Genomic DNA, 24,469 nt, shown 5'->3' with positions numbered 1-24,469 from the left:
TATATTGGTGCTGGCGTGCTGCCTAATGATGGATTGTGTGTACTGTGTGAGACACCTGAGATGTAGCAGTATTTGTTAGAATGGGTGTAGTAACAGGCCATATACTGGGTGCCACTATTCTCGCCTGTGTGGCCAAATATCATAAAACCGGCCCTGCCTGCGTGTGTGGGGGCCCTTCTTGGATTCTTGCACTGGGGCCCTGGGGTTTCTAGTTACGCCTCTGGTCGTAAAACATTGTAAATGTGAATTTTTGTATTCCCTCCCGCTAGTTATTCTAAGAACCATAATTTTATGTTTTTTCCTCCATAGCAGATTTGTATTACCTAAAATAAATGAGATTAAACAAATTACATTAATTAAAGTTAATTCTGTGTGCTTGAATCGCATGTTGTAAGTGGTGATAATGCTTTATGCGGTAAGTAATAATGCTTTATTTTCTTCCTGTAGTCAGACATTGACAATGACCTGGTTGGAGACTCCTGTGATACTAATCAAGACAGGTATGACATTAGACAAAATACTTTTAAAGGGATAGTCTAGTCAAAATTAAACTTTCATGATTCAGATAGAGCATGCAATTTTAAGCAACTTTCTAATTTGCTCCTATTAGAAAAGTGGTGGCTACATTTATACACCAATCAGAAAATCCTACTCAGGTGCTGAACCAAAAATGGGCGGGCTCCTAAGCTTACATTCTTGCTTTTTCAGAAAAAGATACTAAGAGAACGAAGAAAAATTGATAACAGGAGTAAATTAGAAAGTTGGTTAAAAGTACATGCTCTATCTGAATCATGAAAGTTTAATTTTGACTAGACTAGCAACTTGTTAATAACTTTTCCATTTTTGTTACAAAATATTTAATTTTAAAGAGGGATGTTAGGAGTTTGTTTACAGATATTATTATTATTTAAAAACACATTTATAAAACTGGTACGATGTAGAAAAAAGAAATCAAGCAGAAATTCATATTTCTCTTGTAAGGTGTATCCAGTCCACGGATCATCCATTACTTGTGGGATATTCTCATTCCCAACAGGAAGTTGCAAGAGGATCACCCACAGCAGAGCTGTTATATAGCTCCACCCCTAACTGCCATACCCAGTCATTCTCTTGCAACTCTCAACAAGCATGGAGGTAGTAAGAGAGAAGTGGTGAAATATAGTTAGTTTTTTCTTCAATCAAAAGTTTGTTATTTTTAAATGGTACCGGAGTTGTACTATTTTATCCCAGGCAGTAAATAGAAGAAGAATCTGCCTGCGTTTTCTATGATCTTAGCAGGTTGTAACTAAGATCCATTGCTGTTCTCACATATGACTGAGGAGTGAGGTAACTTCAGCGGGAGAATGGCGTGCAGGTTATCCTGCTATGAGGTATGTGCAGTTAAAAAAAAATTCTAGAGATGTAAATGCTAGAAAATGCTGCTGATACCGGATTTATGTAAGGTAAGCCTGGATACAGTGATTTAATAGCGACTGGTATCATGCTTACTTTCAGAGGTAATACTCTTATAAATTTACAATATAAAACGTTTGCTGGTATGTTTAAGCGTTTTTATATATGTTTTGGTGATAAAACTTTATTGGGGCCTAGTTTTTCCCCATGGCTGGCTTAAATTTGCCTAGAAACAGTTTCCTGTGGCTTTCCACTGTTGTAGCATGAGTGGGAGGGGCCTAATTTAGCGCTTTTTTTGCGCAGTTAAAATTACAGACTGAGACATCCAGCTTCCTCCAGGAGTCCCCTGAATGCTATAGGACATCTCTAAAGGGCTCAGAGGCTTTCCAAAGTCGTTTATTTGGGAAGGTAGGGCCACAGCAGAGCTGTGGCAGTTTGTTGTGACTGTTAAAAAACGTTTTTTGATCCGTTTTTTGAATTAAGGGGTAAATCATCCATTTGCAAGTGGGTGCAATGCTCTGCTAGCTTATTATACACACTGTAAAAATGTCGTTTGATTTACTGCCTTTTTTCACTGTTTTTCAAATTTTGACAAAATTTGTTTCTGTTAAAGGCACATTACCGTTTTTTATATTTGCTTGAATTAAAGTGTTTTCCAAGCTTGCTGGTCTCATTGCTAGTCTGTGTAAACATGTCTGACATAGAGGAAACTCCTTGTTCATTATGTTTAAAAGCCATGGTGGAACCCCCTCTTAGAATGTGTACCAAATGTACTGATTTCACTTTAAGCAATAAAGATCATATTCTGTCTTTAAAAAATTTATCCCCAGAGGAATCTGACGAGTGGGAAGTTATGCCGACTAACTCTCCCCACGTGTCAGCTCCTTTGACTCCCGCTCAAGGGACTCACGCTCAAATGGCGCCAAGTACATCCAGGGCGCCCATAGCGTTTACTTTACAAGACATGGCGGCAGTCATGGATAATACACTGTCAGCGGTATTAGCTAGACTACCTGAATTTAGAGGAAAGCGAGATAGCTCTGGAGTTAGACTGAATACAGAGCATACTGACGCTTTAAGAACCATGTCTGATACTGCCTCACAATATGCAGAAGCTGAGGAAGGAGAGCTTCAGTCTGTGAGTGATGTTTCTGACTCAGGGAAGATAATGCAACCTGATTCTGATATTTCTACATTTAAATTTAAGCTTGAACACCTCTGCGTGTTACTCAGGGAGGTTTTAGCTGCTCTGAATGACTGTGATACAATTGCAGTGCCAGAGAAATTATGTAGACTGGATAAATACTATGCAGTGCCGGTGTGTACTGATGTTTTTCCAATACCTAAAAGGTTTACAGAAATTATTACTAAGGAATGGGATAGACCAGGTGTGCTGTTCTCTCCCCCTCCTATTTTTAGAAACATTTTTCCAATAGACGCCACCACACGGGACTTATGGCAGACAGTCCCTAAGGTGGAGGGAGCAGTTTCTACTCTAGCAAAGCGTTCTACTATCCCTGTCGAGGACAGTTGTGCTTTTTTAGATCCAATGGATAAAAAGTTAGAGGGTTACCTTAAGAAAATGTTTATTCAACAAGGTTTTATCCTACAGCCCCTTGCATGCATTGCTCCTGTCACTGCTGCTGCGGCGTTCTGGTTTGAGTCTCTGGAAGAGGCTTTACAGGTAGCGACTCCATTGGATGACATACTTGACAAGCTTAGAGCACTTAAGCTAGCCAATTCTTTTGTTTCTGATGGCATTGTTCATTTGACTAAACTAACGGCTAAGAATTCTGGTTTTGCCATCCAGGCGTTACTTCAAAGTCTAAGCTGCTTAACATTCCCTTCAAGGGGCAGACCCTATTCGGGCCTGGTTTGAAGTAGATTATTGCTGATATCACTGGAGGAAAAGGTCATGCCCTTCCTCAGGATAGGTCCAAATCAAGGGCCAAACAGTCTAATTTTCGTGCCTTTCGAAACTTCAAGGCAGGAGCGGCATCAACTTCCTCTAATGCAAAACAAGAGGGAACTTTTGCTCAGTCCAAGACGGTCTGGAGACCTAACCAGACCTGGAACAAAGGTAAGCAGGCCAAAAAGCCTGCTGCTGCCTCTAAGACAGCATGAAGGAACGGCCCCCTATCCAGTAACGGATCTAGTAGGGGGCAGACTTTCACTCTTCGCCCACGCGTGGGCAAGAGATGTCCAGGATCCCTGGGCGTTGGAAATTATATCCCAGGGATATCTTCTGGACTTCAAAGCTTCCCCCCCAAAAGGGAGATTTCACCTTTCACAATTATCTGCAAACCAGATAAAGAGAGAGGCATTCTTACACTGTGTACGAGACCTCCTAGTTATGGGAGTGATCCATCCAGTTCCAAAGGAGGAACAGGGACAGGGATTTTACTTAAATCTGTTTGTGGTTCCCAAAAAAGAGGGAACCTTCAGACCAATTTTGGATCTAAAGATCTTAAACAAATTCCTCAGAGTTCCATCATTCAAGATGGAAACTATTCGTACCATCCTACCTATGATCCAGGAGGGTCAATATATGACTACAGTGGATTTAAAGGATGCTTATCTTCACATTCCGATTCACAAAGATCATCATCGGTTTCTCAGGTTTGCCTTTCTAGACAGGCATTACCAGTTTGTAGCTCTTCCCTTTGGATTAGCTACAGCCCCAAGAATTTTTACGAAGGTTCTGGGGTCGCTTCTGGCGGTCCTAAGGCCGCGGGGCATAGCAGTGGCCCCTTATTTAGACGACATCCTGATACAGGCGTCAAACTTCCAAATTGCCAAGTCTCACACGGACATAGTACTGGCATTTCTGAGGTCGCATGGGTGGAAAGTGAACGAGGAAAAGAGTTCTCTATACCCCCTCACAAGAGTTTCCTTCCTAGGAACTCTGATAGATTCTGTAGAAATGAAAATTTACCTGACGGAGTCCAGGTTATCAAAACTTCTAAATTCCTGCCGTGTTCTTCATTCCATTCCGCGCCCTTCGGTGGCTCAGTGCATGGAAGTAATCAGCTTAATGTTAGCGGCAATGGACATAGTGCCGTTTGCACGCCTACATCTCAGACCACTGCAACTCTGCATGCTCAGTCAGTGGAATGGGGATTACACAGATTTGTCCCCTCTACTAAATCTGGATCAAGAGACCAGGGATTCTCTTCTCTGGTGGCTATCTCGGGTCCATCTGTCCAAAGGTATGACCTTTCGCAGGCCAGATTGGACAATTGTAACGACAGATGCCATTCTTCTAGTTTGGGGTACAGTCTGGAACTCCCTGAAGGCTCAGGGATCGTGGACTCAGGAGGAGACACTCCGTTCAATAAATATTCTGGAACTGAGAGCGATATTCAATGCTCTTCAGGCTTGGCCTCAGTTAGCAACTCTGAGGTTCATCAGATTTCAGTCAGACAACATCACGACTGTGGCTTACATCAACCATCAAGGGGGAACAAGGAGTTCCCTAGCGATGTTAGAAGTCTCAAAGATAATTCGCTGGGCAGAGATTCACTCTTGCCACCTATCAGCTATCCATATCCCAGGTGTAGAGAACTGGGAGGCGGATTTTCTAAGTCGTCAGACTTTTCATCCGGGGGAGTGGGAACTCCATCCAGAGGTGTTTGCACAATTGATTCATCGTTGGGGCAAACCAGAACTGGATCTCATGGCGTCTCGCCAGAACGCCAAGCTTCCTTGTTACGGATCCAGGTCCAGGGATCCCGGGGCGACGCTGATAGATGCTCTAGCAGTGCCTTGGTCTTTCAACCTGGCTTATGTGTTTCCACCGTTTCCTCTGCTCCCTCAACTGATTGCAAAGATCAAGCAGGAGAGAGCATCAGTGATCTTGATAGCGCCTGCGTGGCCACGCAGGACCTGGTATGCAGATCTAGTGGACATGTCATCCTTTCCACCTTGGACTCTGCCGTTAAGACAAGACCTTCTACTACAAGGTCCTTTCAATCATCCAAATCTAATTTCTCTGAGACTGACTACCTGGAGATTGAACGCTTGATTTTATCAAAGCGTGGCTTCTGCGAGTCAGTCATTGATACCTTAATACAGGCACGAAAGCCTGTCACCAGGAAAATTTACCGTAAGATATGGCGTAGATATCTTTATTGGTGTGAATCCAAGGGTTACTCATGGAGTAAGGTTAGGATTCCCAGGATATTATCCTTTCTCCAAGAAGGTTTGGAAAAAGGATTGTCAGCTAGTTCTTTAAAGGGACAGATTTCTGCCCTGTCTATTCTTTTGCACAAGCGTCTGGCAGATGTTCCAGACGTTCAGGCATTTTGTCAGGCTTTAGTTAGAATCAAGCCTGTATTTAAACCTGTTGCTCCGCCATGGAGCTTAAATCTGGTTCTTAAAGTTCTTCAAGGAGTTCCGTTTGAACCTCTTCATTCCATAGATATCAAACTCAAGTTCTTTTTTTGGTGGCGATTTCCTCGGCTCGTAGAGTCTCCGAGTTATCTGCTTTACAATGTGATTCTCCTTATCTGATCTTCCATGCGGATAAGGTAGTCCTGCGTACCAAACCTGGGTTTTTACCTAAGGTGGTATCTAATAAGAATATCAATCAAGAGATTGTTGTTCCATCTTTGTGTCCTAATCCTTCTTCAAAGAAGGAGCGCCTATTACACAATCTGAACGTGGTTCGTGCTTTAAAGTTTTACTTACAAGCTACTAAAGATTTTCGTCAAACATCTGCTTTGTTTGTTGTCTACTCTGGACCGAGGAGAGGCCAAAAGGCTTCGGCAACCTCTCTTTCTTTTTGGCTAAGAAGCATAATCCGCTTAGCTTATGAGACTGCTGGCCAGCAGCCTCCTGAAAGGATTACAGCTCATTCTACTAGAGCTGTGGCTTCCACATGGGCCTTTAAAAATGAGGCTTCTGTTGAACAGATTTGCAAGGCGGCGACTTGGTCTTCGCTTCATACTTTTTCAAAATTCTACAAATTTGATACTTTTGCTTCTTCGGAGGCTATTTTTGGGAGAAAGGTTTTGCAGGCAGTGGTACCTTCCGTTTAAGTACCTGCCTTGTCCCTCCCTTCATCCGTGTACTTTAGCTTTGGTATTGGTATCCCACAAGTAATGGATGATCCGTGGACTGGATACACCTTACAAGAGAAAACATGATTTGTGCTTGCCTGATGAGTTTGTTTCTCTTGTGGTGTATCCAGTCCATGGCCCGCCCTGTCATTTTAAGGCAGGTAATTTTTAAATTTAAACTACAGTCACCACTGCACCCTATGGTTTCTCCTTTCTCTGCTTGTTTTCGGTCGAATGACTGGATATGGCAGTTAGGGGTGGAGTTATATAACAGCTCTGCTGTGGGTGATCCTCTTGCAACTTCCTGTTGGGAATGAGAATATCCCACAAGTAATGGATGATCCGTGGACTGGATACACCACAAGAGAAATAAATTTATCAGGTAAGCATAAATTATGTTTTTCACAATCCAGGTAATGTTTAAATTATAACCTAACTGTAATAATAACATGATATGTAATTAAAAGGACATATTGATATGGTAGCAAAATATATCAATTTCTTGTTAATAATGTTATGATATTTTAAAAGCAACAAGTATGTGTTATAAATTAAACAACAAAGTTAGAAAAATAAGTTAAAAAGAACAGAATAATCAAAATTAAATTTTAAATTATTCAAATAGAGATAGCTAAATAGTGCATTACTGCTCTTAAACTGCTCTTAAACAAATTATACCAAGAGAATTAAACAAATCTGATTATAGAAGTATAGTGGAAAGTTGTTTAAATCATGATTGAATTTTTTGGGGATTTCATGGCCTGTAAAGCCAGGAGATGGAAAAAAAGGAGGCTGTATTACATATATATGGCCACTAGATGGCAATAGAGCCTTATGACTACAATTTACTGTCAGATCCTAGAAATATTTCTTACATGATCAAAGCAAACCTAACAGTGTGGGAATTATTGATATATATATATATATATATATATATATATATATATATATATATATATATATATATATATATTTACAGTATATATGTATATATAAATATGTTGTGTCTGTTTAATGAGCTTAATATCAGTTTTTAGCCTAATATTTCCATGTCATTTTATACCCTCAAATAATTATTTTTGGTGACAAGATTACTGTTATTGTAGGCAATTACATACAGACAGAGTGTACAATTTATTATAAAAAAAATAATCCAATTGGTATATTTTATCAAATTATCTTTGCTCTTTTGGTATCCTTTGTTGAAAAGCAGGTAGTAAGGCTCGGGAATGCATGTGTCTGGAACACTATATGGCGGCAGCAGCTTTTCAAGAATGCCTTCAACAAAGTTATACATTTTGCAGGCTGCTGCCATTTAGTACTCTTGTAAACATATTGGCATATAGGGCTACCTAGGTATGATCTTTTAAAAAAAATAACAACATGAGAATGAAGCAAATTTGATAATAGAAGTGAATTAAAAATGAGGTGCTCTGTCTGAATCACGTTGTGTTTCATGTTTTGTACAACGCTGGCTACAGTTACAGCATGTGAGAACCAAGATAAGTTTGTGGAAATCCAAATCCTGTCACACAGATATCATTTCAGTTCACTGCCAACAAGCCTCATTAGTTAGAGCATCTGGAACTCGTTAAACTTTTCTCAAGAATATTTTTTTTTTTTAGGTCAAGGATAAAATACTTATCAAATGGAGGAGAGAGCCTAGACTTAAAGAGCTAATAGCATTGTTTTTTACTCAGCTATCTTGCCTGACTCATGGGTTTCACTCCCACTTGCTGTATGTACACTGGGCTAGCGATAACCAGTGCTGTTTCCCAGTGAGGACCTGTACTGCTCATTAAAGGGACAACGTGAAACTCAAAATGATTATTTGATGATTCAGATGGAGCATAAAAGTTTTCAATTTAAATCAAATGTACTTTGTTTCATGGTATTGTTAGTTGAAGGGTATACGGTGGGTATTGGACGCATATCTGGAGCACTCTGTGACTTATACCAATGTGGTAGACTTTTGGGCACTAGAGACCAACAATGATTTACAATGTATAACATTGGTTAAAGCATTCTTACAAACATAAACATAGTAACATAGTAACATAATAGATGAGGTTGAAAAAAAGACCAAAATCCATTGAGTTCAACCTATACAAATCTAATGTACTTACAAAAAAGCTCCAGTTAAGCTTAAATGAATCCCATTAAAAGGGGACCCATTTAACACAAGCAATCATATCCATGAATTCTGTTTCTACCCAGAAATGTATCCAAACCATTTTTAAATGTATCTAAGGTATTGGCATTCACTACCTCTGGTAATGAGTTCCACAATTTGATTGCTCGTATAGTGAAAAAACGTTTCCGTTGCTGTAGATTAAATCTCCTTTCCTCCAGCCTTAAATTGTGACCTCTTGTCACAAACAATTTTCTTGGAATAAACAGAGCTTCTGCCATCTCTGTATATGGGCCTTGAATATATTTATATAAAGTAATCATGTCACCTCTCAAGCGCCTTTTTTCTAGAGAAAACAGACCCAGTTTGGCTAGCCTCTCCTCATAGCTTAAACTATCCATTCCCCTTATTAGCTTTGTGGCCCTTCTCTGAACTTTTTCAAGGTATGAAATGTCTTTTTTTTAGATCGGTCCCCAGTACTGCACTACATACGAAAGGTGATGTCTTACCAGGGATTTATATAGTCACAGAATTATGCTTTCTTCCCTTGAATCAATACCTCTTTTAATACATGCTAGTATCTTATTAGCTGCCCTGCATTGTGCACCCATCTTTAGCTTGTTTTCTAAAAATGCTGTCATATAGCGCTCCAGAAAGGTGCAGTGCTCCTGAGCCTACATACCTGCTGTTTTTTGTTTAACTGTACACTCCTATCTAGATTATGAAAGTAACAATTTGGGTTTTATGTCTGTTTAACCCTTTCCATTTGCATTACACCTATCTCTACAACAGCTTGCCCTTACTCTTTTAATCCAGCATGGATTTTCTAGGTCTCTGTGCATACGTTTGCAGTACTTACATTTTTAAACAATTTCTCATTTGTTTTTTTTGGTGTTGTTTTGTTTAAATAGAAATAGAACTCAAAGCCGCAATATAAAAGTTCTTAAATACAAATATACTTCTAAAAACACTTTAAGTAAATAGAGATTTGCCTCTTGCTCCTTTATTCAGTGCCCCTGAGAGCCAGCAGAGAATGAATTTGCCATTGATGACACAATTTAAATAATTGCCAACACAATAAATGCAGTGTATGTGCATATGATCAGTGCACGGTAAAAGCTGTCAGTGAAACACTTTTGATAATTCCCACCTAGAGTAAAACTGCTTCTAGACAAGATGTAAATGTATTCATGCTCATGATTGTTTCAGTGTTATGTACTTATGGTGGGATGTTGGCAGTGCAGTCACTACAGATCACATTAGTAACGCAAGTGATTTTACACTTTTTTAAATAACATCTCTTTCTAATGGTTTGCAATGACATAAGAATCAAAGCTAAAAATCACCTTTTGTAGTATAAAAAATACAGAGCAAACTAATGGGCTGGATAAGGGGCTATTATGTTGTCTTTATAGTGTTATAGAGCTGTAGGTGCTGGTGTCCCTCAGTACAGCAGGGAAACCTGCATTACACATTATTTAGAAATCAATTGAACAAAACATTTGTTAGAAATTATGCAACTGACACATATAGGGGCTGATTTAACAATGTGCGGATGGACATGATTCGTTGTAGCGGATCATGTCCGCCGCACATCGATAAATGCCGACAGCATACGCTTTCGGTATTTATCATTGCACAAGCATTTCTAGTGAAATGCTTGTGCAATGCCGCCTCCGATCGGGGTCATTGCTCTCCGCCGCCTCAAAGGTGGTGGACGAGTTAAGGAGCAGCGGTCTTAAGAGGGCTTTGAAGGCTCACGCGGAAACAGATGCATTTAAATGCATACCGGGCTTGATAAATCAGCCCCTATGAATAGATTGTCTATTAAATTTACTGTAACAGATTCATGTTCATTTGTGTTTTATGGTAATAGAAGGGCCCTGGCATTGTACAGCATTATTTGTATGGCTGCATGAGAAAATATAAAAATACTTGGAGGAGATTGAAAATGGTTCGTAGAGATAAATATTGTTACTTAGGTAACTATTTGCTGTCACCTTGTCATGGAGCAGGATATTAAATGCACATATGACATGGCTGTTTATGTCACTTCTTTACATATCACAGTGATGGTGACGGCCACCAAGACAGCACAGACAACTGCCCTACAGTCATTAACAGCTCCCAGTTGGACACTGACAAGGATGGACTTGGGGATGAATGTGATGATGATGACGATAATGATGGAATTCCTGACATTATTCCTCCAGGGCCGGATAACTGCAGACTGGTCCCCAACCCTGGACAAGAGGATGACAATAGTAAGCCTGAGATTTATTTATTGTATCACTAACAAACCATCAGACATATTTAGACATTAAATCTAGGTATTTATGTATTTCATAGATGGATATACAGGGAATAAGGGCTTATATATTTTATTTTGCCTATATTTTTTAACTAGGAATTGCAATAATCTAACTTTACCACCCTTGAAAAATATTTGCTCTCCACGTCATCATCTTGGTAGATAGGGCACATTTATAGATAAACTCCAATCTGCATTGGTGCTGTGGATTCCTTAGAAAATGGGAAAATAATATCCCAGAATGCTTTGCGTGCAAGTATACAATTTCAGACAACACAACCAATAATTGAGCAGATGTGTTATGAGTCAACACACACATTGTTCATTGGGTATAAGTAGCTGTGGGAGTTGATTTCTGACATTTTAATTTTCTTTCTCCAGATGATGGAGTGGGAGACATTTGTGAGTCAGATTTTGACCAGGATACAGTTATTGATCGCATTGATGTCTGCCCTGAAAATGCAGAGATTACACTGACTGATTTTAGGGCCTATCAGACAGTTGTTTTGGATCCAGAAGGTGATGCTCAGATTGATCCAAACTGGATTGTTTTGAATCAGGTAACAACCTTTAAGCACAGAATATTAAGTGGCAATGAGTTAAATTCTTCCATGTTTTAAGGGAGAGCATCTGCAATAAATGGCAAATTAATATTACCGAGCTTCACTGTTCAAAGGGACATTCATATTTGTGTTACTTCTAAAAGTAATATATGTATTCAAGTTTTTTGTTTTTTTCATGTATGTGGGGCATGTCACTGTCCTCCAATAGAATTGTTGGAGGTTTGCTTATTAGCCAATATGCATCTGTCCCATGGACCAGTATTGCACAAACATGCGCATTATTTTATCTTTAAAAAGTGCTGTTTAAAATAAGCAGCTTTATATCTTAATCATTTGTATTGTAAAATATTTTAACATTTTTAAACACGGCTGATTTATATGAATGATCAAATCTTTAAAGAATATCTCTTTAATTATTAAATGAATTGCATTTTAATTCATGTTAATTGATGTAGAAAAAATGGAGGATATTTTATTTTGCATTTCATTTAAAATCTTTACTGCATTATAAGTATCATGACATCTCTCTTATAGGCTATCATTTTATATTAATATGTACATAAAGCATTTTAAAACTGATACAAAACATTAACTTATTGGGTGCAAAGAAAGTTGGAGTTCCGACTCCCCCTCCACTTTCCGATTTTGGTGTTGGGTAGGAATCCCATTTGTTTGTGCTACCAAGAGATATGTTTGTTGTCTATCATGGGAGGAGTTAAATTCAGTGCTTCCTTCTTTTATGCACCACCAGGTGATCACGTAGTGCATTGTAACTTGCACACAGGAGTTTTACTCACAAAGCTCATTTTTACCTTTCAGGGCATGGAGATTGTACAGACTATGAACAGTGACCCTGGCCTTGCAGTTGGTATGCTATAAGTGTTAATTTGTGAGAAATGTATTAGTTAAATTTAAGTGAAAACAAGGGGCGCGGATACTGTTTGGAATCTCTTTATAATGTATTTGTCTGTTTTTTATTTCTCATACGAGAGTGTGTTTGTGTGTGTGCAGGTTCAAATTCTGTAATAGTTTCACCTGTGACACCCTAGGTTAGAATCACTGTCCTAATTGATTTATTTTCTGCAGGTTACACAGCTTTTAATGGAGTTGATTTTGAAGGCACATTCCATGTGAATACTGTGACAGATGATGATTACGCTGGATTTATTTTTGGATATCAGGACAGTTCAAGCTTCTATGTGGTCATGTGGAAGCAAACGGAACAGACCTATTGGCAGGCAACACCTTTCAGAGCAGTAGCAGAACCTGGTATTCAGCTGAAGGTATCAGTCCCTTGATAGTAACGTCTGATAATTATTTATCTGTGTCTTTGTCCTCAGCCGAGGTGGCTCTAGACTTTGTGAGGCCTAGACAAAACTAAAATATGAGGCCCCTCAACACACAAAAGTAAGAAAAATGCACAAATTAGCGCCATATATTTATTTGTATAAACCTAATATTTTTTTAGTCAAGGGTCACCAAATCCAAGAAGCCGTGAATTTTACTTCTGGATCATAACCTTTGCATGAGTCTACATATATCTATACACAAACACTGTTATCTGGGTCCTAAGAAGTATGTGGCTGGCTCACTATTCATACTAAATGTAAAATACATTTTTCCCATTTCAAAATGATACACTTTGGGGGGGGGGGGGGCATAGTTTCATCATGGATGAGAGAATGAAAAGGTGCAATGTACGTCCTGTATTTATTTTATGAAGAAGTGTTTACGGTGTCAGGTGGTGTAGTATATAGTGTATATTTTATAAAGGGCACACTGAATGTTGGGACAGGGGTGAGCCATAGAGGGGACAAGGCATACAGGGGGAGGGGAATAAGGTGGATGGACTGAGGAGCCCCATCAATTTGGCTTGGCTAGGGCCCCTTAATTGCTAATGGTGGCCCTGCTGAGGTGGCGGGGGAGCAGCTGTCACACTGTCCTCTAGTTCAGTCCTCTCTCTTTCTGTAGGGGAGAGAAGTATGGCAACAAGTACTGAGCTTTCCTACCAAATATATGAGCCAGGCAGATAAAGCCAACTGAGTGACTCTGCATGCAGCGGAAGAGGAAGACAGAGCCCATATTGCTCTACTGCTGTCGGCAGTTCCTTCACCACACACACTAGCTGTGCTGTGGGAGAGCACTTAGTAGACTGGACATTCATTGAACACAGGGCTCATTGCAGCAGGAGTCCTTACATTATAATGTGCCTGGAGACTTCTGTCCCACTCCCTGCTCATGTCTATGTATATTAGACTATATGAATGTGCTTGGAGGAAGCCCATGGGCTGGACTACTATGCCGCCAACAACTGATTGTCATGAGAAAATAAAGGCAGAGTATTTATATGCCCCAGTGTGAGGCCCCATCATGTGATGCCTTAGGCGATCGCTTATTCGGCCTAATGGTAGAGCCACCTCTGGTCCTCTGATCTTTGTAGTAAAACATAGGTAACTTTAAATAGCAACTCATTAACTAAAATTACTTAAGTAAAAAGTATTTAAAGCTACCACCTCAACATGTTTTTTTAAGCTTTATGTTAAGAGGTGATAGTGTAAATCTGAGATCATAGTTATCGTTTTACATGAAGCTATTCAATGCTTAAAAGGACATAAAACCCAAAATGTTTCTTTCATGATTCAGATAGAGAATTCATTTTTATTCAACTTTCTAATTTACTTCTATTATCTAATTTGTTTCATTCTCTTTGTATCATTTTTTGAAGGAGCAACACTGCACTACTGGTTTCTAACTGAACACTTGGGTGAGCCAATGACAATCGGTATACATATGCAGCCACCAATCAGCAGCTAGAACCTAGGTTCTTTGCTGCTCCCGAGCTTGCCAAGATAAACCTTTCAGCAAAGAATAGAAGCGAATTAAATAATAGAAGTAAATTGGAAAGTTGTTTAAAATTGTTTTCTCTATCTGAATCATGAAAGTAAAATTTGGGGTTTCATGTCCCTTTAAGTTCTGTATTCCAGCAGGCAGGTTAGAAAATCAAAAACTACACAAAATATCACCTGGATAGATATGTAATAAGGAAAAGGCCTTAATCTTATGGGTCCCACTACTGGTATTGGCCATTCTGTAAATTGTTTTTTTTTTTGTTTAATCTTTTATTTATATCAAATTTTCATTACAATCAAAAAGAAAATGCAATATAACAGTATTACAATATAAATGGTAACAGGACTTCAGCAGTTCATAAGGCTATTACAGACATAACTCGTTACATATTGACTTCTGTGACACTTTAATAAAGCCCATCCAAAGAAGGAATTAATCAACCCACCTCCCTCAAATGCAGCACTGATATCACATTTATACAGATTGCATCAGAGTAAAATGGTTCCCTCCTGTCTATCCTGTAAAGGACTGTGAAACCAAGCCATGTGTTCTGATGTCAAGGCCTGAAGGTCCTAATCTATAACGCTCAGTGCGTTTATCCTATCGGTCCTGCAATCTCAGGTCAGGGCGAGTTAGGTCAAGGGGGTCAAGGTCAAGGGGGTGTATATGGTTCCAGCCATCAAAGGACGTCCTCTCTCCCTAATTTGGTAATGGTAGGCAATAAGTCCCCCTCGGACTGATTCCATGCTGGGTTCCTCGTACATAGAGGCCTAGTGGGCAACTCTAAGGGGGGTCTACCTTTGTCTGGGACAATAATAGGATTCCCAAAAGAACATCATTTCGGCATAGAAGTCTAGTTTACCAATAGTATAATAATGATATCTCTCTAGTGACAGATTCATCTCCATTTGGGATTTCCACATCTGTAAGGTGGGTGTGGCTTCAGATTTCCACAATCTAGGTAATATTTGTTTGGCGCTACAGACAGCTATCTGAAGGAGGGATGCATAGTGTTTAAATGGGAGTTTAGGCAAGACATGGAATAGATATATTAAAGGATCTAGTGGAAGGTCGTGATTTAACATTTTGCCCATTTCCTGGTTTACTTCTGTCCAAAACTTCTGAACCTTAGGGCACTCCCACCAGATATGGTAAGGTGTACCCTCTCCTGAGCATTTCCTCCAGCATCTATCCGGTGCTTCTGGAAAAATATATTTTAGCCTATGGGGGGTGAGATACCAACGTAGCAGGAATTTGTAATTAGTTTCTAGCAATGCAGTCGAGTGTGCGGATTTGCTGGTATTTGCAAATATAGCGTACCATTCGTCCTCTGAAAATGTATAGGGAAGTTCTTTGTGCCAAGATAGTATAGTCGGGGTCTGTTGGAACTCAGAGGGTGTGATTAGTAATTTATATAGGGTGGAGATAGCGTGCGGTGGAGGTGAGTCAAGGGTGCATAGTCTTTCTAATGGGGAGCGTTCCCTAGTGACCAGGTGCTTCAGCTTTAGCGTATGTACAAAGTGCTTGAGTTGCAGGTATCCAAACCAGTTAGTGAATTGTGTAATACCCAGCTCTGAAAGTTGCTGTCTAGGCATCAGTTTGTCTGAGTCAAGTAACGTGTATAGTGGAAGGAAACTGTCTAAACAGCATTGTACTTTAGGAGTAACCAACATCCCGCTAATGAAATCGGGGTTGGCTAGTGCCGTTGTCAAAGGGGAGGGGACTGTCGTGAGATGTGGGTAGGCGGTCAGAACCTTGGACCACACACCAAACGTCTCCTTAATTATAGGATAGTTTTTTATTATGGCCGGTTGGTTGCCTTTATGTTGCCAGCAATATACGCCAAGTTGGGCCTGTCTGGTCAGGTCGTGTTCTAACTTCATCCACGTTTTGTCGTGTTCTAGGGGAAGTGTGCACCAGTCAACTACTCTGCGTAAAAAGACTGCTGTTCGGTATCTAGCCAGGTCCGGAACCCCCAAACCTCCATGCTTTTTGGATAAGTATAGAGTGGATCTGGCGATTCTGGGGGGTCTTTTCCTCCAGATGTATGAATTCATCACTGATTGTAGCTTATTAAGATAAATATCAGATAGTGGTATGGGGAGTGCTTGGAATACATATAAGATCTTAGGGAGGATGGTCATTTTGGCTACTCCTATCCTGCCTAGCCAAGAAATATTTTTATTTAGCCATACTGACGTGTCTTTGGTGATAGTTGTTAAAAGTGGTTCATAATTCAGTTCATGTAGCCGCTGTACGCTGGTTGCGAGATTAATGCCTAAATATTTCAATGAGGACTTCTGTATAGAGTAAGGGACCTGTGTACTGAGTGCATGGATCTCTGCCTCATTTAGATTGATGGGGAGTAGTTCAGATTTAGTTTTGTTGACTAGGTAATTAGAACATAGGCCAAATTCCTCCAAATTTTTCTGTGCCGCAGAGAGAGACGAGGTCGGATGAGTCAATGTCAGTAGTAGATCGTCAGCATAAAGTGCTAATTTGTGGTGAGTTTTGTTTACAAGAAGTCCAGTTATATCAGGATTATCTCGCAGTGTAGTGGCAAGTATTTCCATTGAGAGTACAAATAATAAGGGTGATAGGGGGCATCCCTGTCTGGTGCCATTTGATATGTTAAAGGGGCCGGATAACGCACCATTAACCTTAACTTTAGCAGTGGGTTTGGTGTAGAGCGTCAATATTTTCTGTATAAAACTGTCGGGGAAACCAAATTTCTGTAGGGTAAGTCTAAGAAAGGTCCAGTCAAGTCTGTCAAAAGCTTTTTCAGCGTCAGTAGATAATAGAACCATGGGTATATCATGTGTAGTCACGTACTGTATTAGATGAAGGACTTTCACTGTGTTGTCCTTGGCCTCCCTCTGCGGCACAAATCCCACCTGATCTGGGTGGATCAATGTGGGTAAGATTTTGTTAATTCTTGTGGCCAATATCTTTGCATAAATTTTAATGTCGACATTCAATAGGGAGATTGGGCGGTAGTTAGATGGGATCGTTGGGTCTTTGCCAGGTTTCGGTATCACCGTAATGATGGCTTCGAGCATGGAAGGGGGTAAGTCATGGGTCCCATCAATACCGTTAAAGACAGTGAGCAAGTGGGGTATGAGGAGATGTTTAAATTTTTTATAGTAACAGCTAGTAAGGCCATCTGGGCCAGAACTTTCCCTTGCTTAAGTTAGTGTATAGCGTTTCCTATCTCTTCAGCCGTAATAGCTGAGTCAAAGGATTCTAGCTCCTCTTTAGGTATTCTAGGGAGTTGTATAGTGTCTAAGTATCGCTGGCAATGCAATTGATGTGCTGTCTTGTGTCTATGGGGTGTCAGGTTATATAGAGCTTCATAGTACCTTCTGAATATCTCTGTTATTTTCTGGGTCTCCACCGTGGGTGTATTAGGAGGGTCTTGTAGCGTGGGAATGTAGTGTGTTGACTGTCTAGTTTTAAGTGTTCTAGCTAAGAGTCTACCAGGTTTATTGCTCTCTATAAAGAATTTCTGTCGCAATTTTAATGCCTGTGTCTGGGCCGAATGGTCAAGGAATTTTTTAAGCTTATGTCTGGCTTGATCAAGTTGTTGTTTTAAGGAATCATCCTGTGGGTTGTTTTTATATAATTTATCAGTTTGCTGAAATGTCGCAGTAAGGTCCGTGTGTTGCTGCCTATAAGCCTTATTCTGTTGTGACCTAAGCTTTATCATTTCTCCCCTTATAACACACTTATGTGCCTCCCACAAAGTGAACGGATCTATGTCAGATGTGTTGTTGTGCTCAAAGTAATCCCCAATAGAGGTTTCTACTTTTTTTGACAGTAAGTCGTCTTTTAGTATTGTGTCATCAAAGCGCCACTGGAATGGTTTAAAAGGGAGGGCAGACCATTGTATCCTACAGATCACGGCAGAGTGATCGGACCAGCTAGTGGGGACAATGTCAGTAGATAAGACAGAGGAGATAGTGCAATGGTCTACAAAAATATAATCTATGCGGGAGTGGGTGTTTTGTGGTGCTGAGTAAAAGGTAAAATTCCTGGCTAATGGGTGTTGGATACGCCAAACGTCATGGGTCCCCAATAATGTCAAATCTTCTTTGATAGATCTAAGTGACTTCCCCGACAATTGTGATTGTGCATTAAAGGTATCTAATCCTGGGTCTAGGGGTGTATTTAAATCAGTCCCAATGATAAGAGAGCCTTTACAAAATGCCATGATATTGTTAGCTATTTTGTGAAAAAAGGATGCCTGGTGTGTGTTGGGTGCGTAGATATTTACTAATGTGATTGGTTTCCCATATAACAGACCTGAAAGTGCTAAATACCTCCCTTCTGTATCCCTATCCACTTGTTGGACATGAAACTGTAGTGATCTATGAAGTAAAATACTAACCCCAGAAATCTTCTTTGTTGAGTGGCTACTGTGAAAGTGATTGGGATAGGTAGATGCAAAAAACTTGGGCTCTTGTCCTTCTAGGTAATGTGTCTCTTGCAAGAATAGCACTTCTACCTGCTTATGTTTAATATCACTAAATGCCATACGTCTCTTATGGGGTACATTAAAGCCCTTGACATTTTGCGTCATGAAAATAATTGGCTTAGAATTTGTCATATCCCTTTCTCTAGGACAATTTCTATCTGATAGTCAAATCTCAGCATATAACTACAAAGTCTGTGCCAGTTTAGTGTACATAAGTCCTGTGCCATACATTTGTTAATAGCATATGAATTGCATTTGAACATAAACAGCAACAATAACAATACAAACCTAAATAACAATAACAATAAAATTAATTTAAACAAATAATCTGACATTATATGTCACAACGTAGGGGTAGAATAGCTAGCCCCGAATTAAGGCATGTGTGCAAAAGAGGTATATAATTACAGGAACATTATTGTATCTGAAGTTTTTCAACTTTATACGTGTTCAGAGTTCTTATTATGAAATGTTCATTCTCTTCACTGGAAAAGTTCAGAGGGTAGTAATCAGATAAAGAAAAGTCATAAGGCAACAAAACAAGAAATTATCTCACCCATTTAGCTTCTCCTGATTCATCCATCGCCGTCTGCAGATAGGGAATCTTGGGATTTCTTTGCCTTTTTAGGCTTTTGCTGTTGCCACATAGCTTTGGGGGGTCTCTCTGATCTTACCCCCCCCCAATCCTTCTTCACTATCTCTCACTGTTGCTGGGTGAGGGGGATCAATCCCTAAAGCTTTGCAGAGATCTGGTATTTCGTCTAGAGATTTACAGGTATGTCTAGTACCTTTGTAGGAAACATTAATGGAGCAGGGAAAACCCCAACGATATGGGATCCCCTTTCCCCTGAGCAACATTGTTAAATGTTGGTATTCTCTCCGACGCTGCAAAGTGCGGGGTGCAAGATCTGTAAATATTTGCAGACGGTAATTCTGAAAGTTTATATCTTTAAGTAGTCTAGCAGCTTTCAAGATGTCTTCTTTCGTTTGAAAGTGGGTCAATTTAAGTATGACGTCTCTTGGAGGGGCTTGGTCCGAGGGTCTCGGACGGAGTGCTCTATGGGCTCTGTCCATTGAGAGATCTGCTGTAGAAGAGGGGCCTAGAATAGAGGAAAAGAGGCCTTTGAGGAATTCAGGGATCGTGTTTGGCAGGACTGTTTCTGGAATACCCCTAATTCGGAGATTCTGGCGTCGCTCCCTGTTTTCCAGGTCCTCTAATTTGTCCTGCAGTTGCGTGAGTAGTGAGTCATGTATTTGAGCTGTAGTCTTCAAATCAGAGATTTCTTGCTGATTGAACTCATTATCTTCTTCTAGGACCTCTACTCTATTGCCAATTTCCGTCATATCTTTTCTTAGAGTAGCCAACTCCTCTTTGATGCAATCCCTAACTTTGATGACTATATTGTCCAAATCACTTTTAGATGGTATCGTGGCCAAAAAGGATTTAGTTAGGTGCACAGATTCTTCTAGGTCACTTTCCTCACTCTCGGAGGGCGACTTCCTAGACCTTCGTGGGGTGGTAGGTTCCGATGGAATAGACTGGGAGGGTTCAGTAGATCTGAAAAATGAGCTTACCGAGTTACGTGAGGTAGCAGGTTTTTTGATGTCTTTACCCTGCGTTACAGCTTTTTTAGGCGACATTTTGGCTGATATAGTAAATTGTTGCTGTTCTCTTAGTATGCAGTATCACTTTCACTCTTCCAACTGTGCTGTAAGCCCTGCTGCATGTGCATGCGGTTGTATAAAATGTTTCTATGATAAGCCTCACCTTCAGTAACTATGAGCTGTAGTTAATCTTGCAGACAAAATCACAACAGTTCAAGCAGACCCTCCTTGCATATTTATTTCAATATAAAAGCATAGCTTAGCAGGATGTAGCGATAAGGCTCTTTTGTGTTGAGAAAAATAAAGGCTTTATTTTTATAGAGATCTCCATAAACTCCCTTTGTGGCCTGTTTTCTGTAGATATTCGTCAGAGTGACTATAAGAAAAAGAAAAGGCACTTCTTGGCTATACGAATCTCACTCCTCATTCAAAAAGGTGATTATGCCTGGTAGATCCACAGATATTTATCTTATAATTTCCATAACCAGTGGATTATATTGCCTTTAAGCTCCGGAGAGTCCGGTGCAGCATATGCATCTCTTGGGCTGTGTAAACAGCGATTATGCCATGGGCCCTCTATAGTATCGTGAGTCACACTCTAAAGGTACCTGTTGGTGCTTGATCCGTTACCCCATGTGGTCTCTGTAGATTTCCAGGTCGGCTATCGCTTAGTCCTCAGTGCTCCGGTGCGGCTCACATGTTAAACTTTAGCCTCATGCTCCAAAGATGGCGGCCGTTATTAAGGCCTCAGAACCGGAGCTGCGTGTGGCTTCGAGCAGGTTCAGCAAAAAACGTGTTTTCAGTCCTTCATCTGTCTCTGAGAGGATTATAAAGGGTTTCACTGCCTAATGGCTCCAAAAGGTCCCTGTAAGAGCGATTTAGGGCATTTGCAACCGGAGCTCACATTAAAGTGCGGCCATGTCTCACGCTGGCCGGCTCCGCCCCCCCCTGTAAATTGTTTTTATAGAACTGTTGCTACCAGTAGCAGCTCTTCATACATTGTACTCGACTCTTCAGAAGGAGTTGCAGTGTCCATACAATGACAGCCTAAAAAAAGTGTCACTACTTATATTTAAATGATAGCCACGTAGTAACAGTGTCAGTTAGTTGTGACTGTTGGATGGTCTTTCTTTGGACCACATTTAAAAGCACAACTACTTTTAGGTATATGGAACTCAAAGCAGATCAAAAAGAATATTCTACTGTATTGAGTTAAACCCACACTTAGCTTTAGTTTTAGTGACTTGCATCCAGGCAGATGCTATTCAATTTTGCAATAATATCAAGCAGGAAGTCCCATTTTGCCATAAAGTTCCAATGTGACATACAAATGCATTTACTTTACTCAAATACGTAAAAATACGGTATAAAAGAGAAGGATGTTCAGAAAGCAAACAATTGTATGACAATACAGATCAAAGAGCCCTGCTCATGAGTTTACTGTCTACTATATTAGTTTCTACTCAGTGTTTTACCATAATAGATTTAAGTCCATGCCTGTGACCATACATACTAAAAGAAACAATAGGAAAGGTGAAACAAAAAGTTAATGAGTAGGTGTGAACACGTGGTGATGGTTATGTGGGTTAAAACTGGAGAAAGTCTGAGAAAAACAAATTAGGTATAGAAAGTTTAAGTTTTATTGAGAAGGTAGGACAATCTGATGAATCTGATAAAGTTCTAACACCAGCTATGAGAACTGTAATTAACAGCAAATTTCTTCTGATTTTAATTAGTCTTTAAAGGTACAAGGAAATTAAACGATTGGTGTTTTCCGCAAAATGTAACTTTACTGATGTAAATATAATTCTGGAAAGTGAAACAGGATAAATGCAAAAACACATTTTAAATCTGAGCTCAAATACACATAGAGAAGAATGAATAAAAAAAATGAGGTTAAGGAAATAACAATGATCACCTATCTCTCTCTCTCTCTCTCTCTCTCTCTCTCTCTATATATATATATATATATATATATATATATATATATATATATATATATATACACAGGTGGCCCTCGGTTTACAACGGTTCAATTTGCACCGTTTCAGAATAACAACCTTTTTTTCCGGTCATGTGACTGTTATTGAAAAGCATTGAGAAGCAGTGCATTAATTAAAATAGCCAGTAGGTGGAGCTGTCTGCTTGTGTTGCAGCAAAGATATGCAAGCCAAGCACACAAGCAGGTTGAAATTAATCAGTGTAGCTAGCTAGACCTGAGCTATCGAGCAGCTTTCAAAGGAACAAGATCTTCCTGACTAGAAATCTGTCCGGATTGGAATGCATAGAAAGAACTGTTTGCAAAAAATTGCAAGTAAAGTCTGTGTTGTGTGATTTTTTTAATAGGTTTAGAATGCTGTTTTAGCAAATGTTTTTGTTCATTTAACTATATATTCTGTGTCTAGTGATGTTTAGCATTTAAAGTCTTCATTTCAAAGCTTTAAAAATAATGTATTAGGTGTTACTTATGACAATTTTGAAAGGGGCCTGGAACCTAACTCCCTCACTTCCCATTGACTTACATTATAAACTGGGTTTTAATTTACAACGGTTTCGATTTACAACCATTCCTTCTGGAACCTAACCCCGGCGTAAACTGAGGGCTACCTGTATATATATATATATATATATATATATATATATATATATATATATATATATATATATACAAAACACGGAAGGGAACTGCACTCTCATACTGGACCGGGTACACATCCTATGACCCTGCAACATGCTCAGCCCTGGGTGCCACTGGCACTCACAGGAAGCTGTGCTGTCCCCAGAGCCACAAGCAGTTAAACCCAGACAGGTCTGGGTGCAAGAACCATAGGGAAAATTACAAAACAAATTAATACAACACACAGAGAAAACCCAGCACTCACTTACAAGCTCTCAGCTAAGATTTAAAAGCAAAACTGGAAAGGTTAGTCACCGCATCTGGCCAAATGGGACAAGCTCAGGTACCACGTGAAGGTCCTCTCCAATACCTGAGACCCTAAAACAGCCACACAATGCAAGCTTTCAAATCCAGACAAACTGAAAACAAAAAAAGGGTGCACAGGAATGTGTAATCACCCTAGACATATACAAAACACGGAAGGGAACTGCACTCTCATACCGGACCGGGTACACATCCTATGACCCTGCAACATGCTCAGCCCTGGGTGCCACTGGCACTCACAGGAAGCTGTGCTGTCCCCAGAGCCACAAGCAGTTAACCCCAGACAGGTCTGGGTGCAAGAACCATAGGGAAAATTACAAAACAAATTAATACAACACACAGAGAAAACCCAGCACTCCCTTTTTTCTCTGTGTGTTGTATTAATTTGTTTTGTAATTTTCCCTATGGTTCTTGCACCCAGACCTGTCTGGGGTTAACTGCTTGTGGCTCTGGGGACAGCACAGCTTCCTGTGAGTGCCAGTGGCACCCAGGGCTGAGCATGTTGCAGGGTCATAGGATGTGTACCCGGTCCGGTATGAGAGTGCAGTTCCCTTCCGTGTTTTGTATATGTCTATGGTGATTACATATTCCTGTGCACCCTTTTTTTGTTTTCAGTTTGTTTGGATTTGAAAGCTTGCATTGTGTGGCTGTTTTAGGGTCTCAGGTATTGGAGAGGACCTTGACGTGGTACCTGAGCTTGTCCCATTTGGCCAGATGCGGCGACTAACCTTTCCAGTTTTGCTTTTAAATCTTAGCTGAGAGCTTGTAAGTGAGTGCTGGGTTTTCTCTGTGTGTTGTATATATATATATATATATATATATATATATATATATAGGCACCGAGATAATATAATCAGCAGTCAGACAAAAATAAGAATGTGAAGACAATCCTTATAAAAGATAATAAAATATACAAAGAAAGTCCAGGATGACAAGAAAGAGTCTTCTATGTCAGTATTCTATAGCCTGTGTCCCATAGCCAGCTCTTCTAGATGTCTGGCCAGACACTATGCTACTCTAAAATGTAAAAAAATAGAAGGCACCTCATAGAGTAGACAAGCCATACAAATCAATAAACAAAAAATCAGATAAGAGTACTGCTCACATATAGTACAGCACATAAATGTGTATGATCAGCAGGC

General features: G+C 39.9%; 1 protein-coding gene across 1 annotated transcript in view; it reads left to right on the top strand.

Annotated features, from left to right (window-relative positions):
- The window catches only part of THBS4 (thrombospondin 4), a 160,805-nt gene that overhangs the window by 113,705 nt on the left and 22,631 nt on the right, over nucleotides 1-24,469 (top strand). The window contains exons 15-19 of the mRNA XM_053701357.1: nucleotides 448-500; nucleotides 10,654-10,847; nucleotides 11,276-11,454; nucleotides 12,277-12,325; nucleotides 12,544-12,740. Of these exons, the coding sequence (XP_053557332.1) occupies nucleotides 448-500; nucleotides 10,654-10,847; nucleotides 11,276-11,454; nucleotides 12,277-12,325; nucleotides 12,544-12,740 (672 nt within the window). The remainder of the gene's footprint in view (nucleotides 1-447; nucleotides 501-10,653; nucleotides 10,848-11,275; nucleotides 11,455-12,276; nucleotides 12,326-12,543; nucleotides 12,741-24,469) is intronic.

The sequence above is a fragment of the Bombina bombina genome, chromosome 2 (genome assembly GCF_027579735.1).
Source record: "Bombina bombina isolate aBomBom1 chromosome 2, aBomBom1.pri, whole genome shotgun sequence".
Classification (NCBI taxonomy): domain Eukaryota; kingdom Metazoa; phylum Chordata; class Amphibia; order Anura; family Bombinatoridae; genus Bombina; species Bombina bombina.
This window is presented reverse-complemented; position numbering and strand designations above follow the sequence as displayed.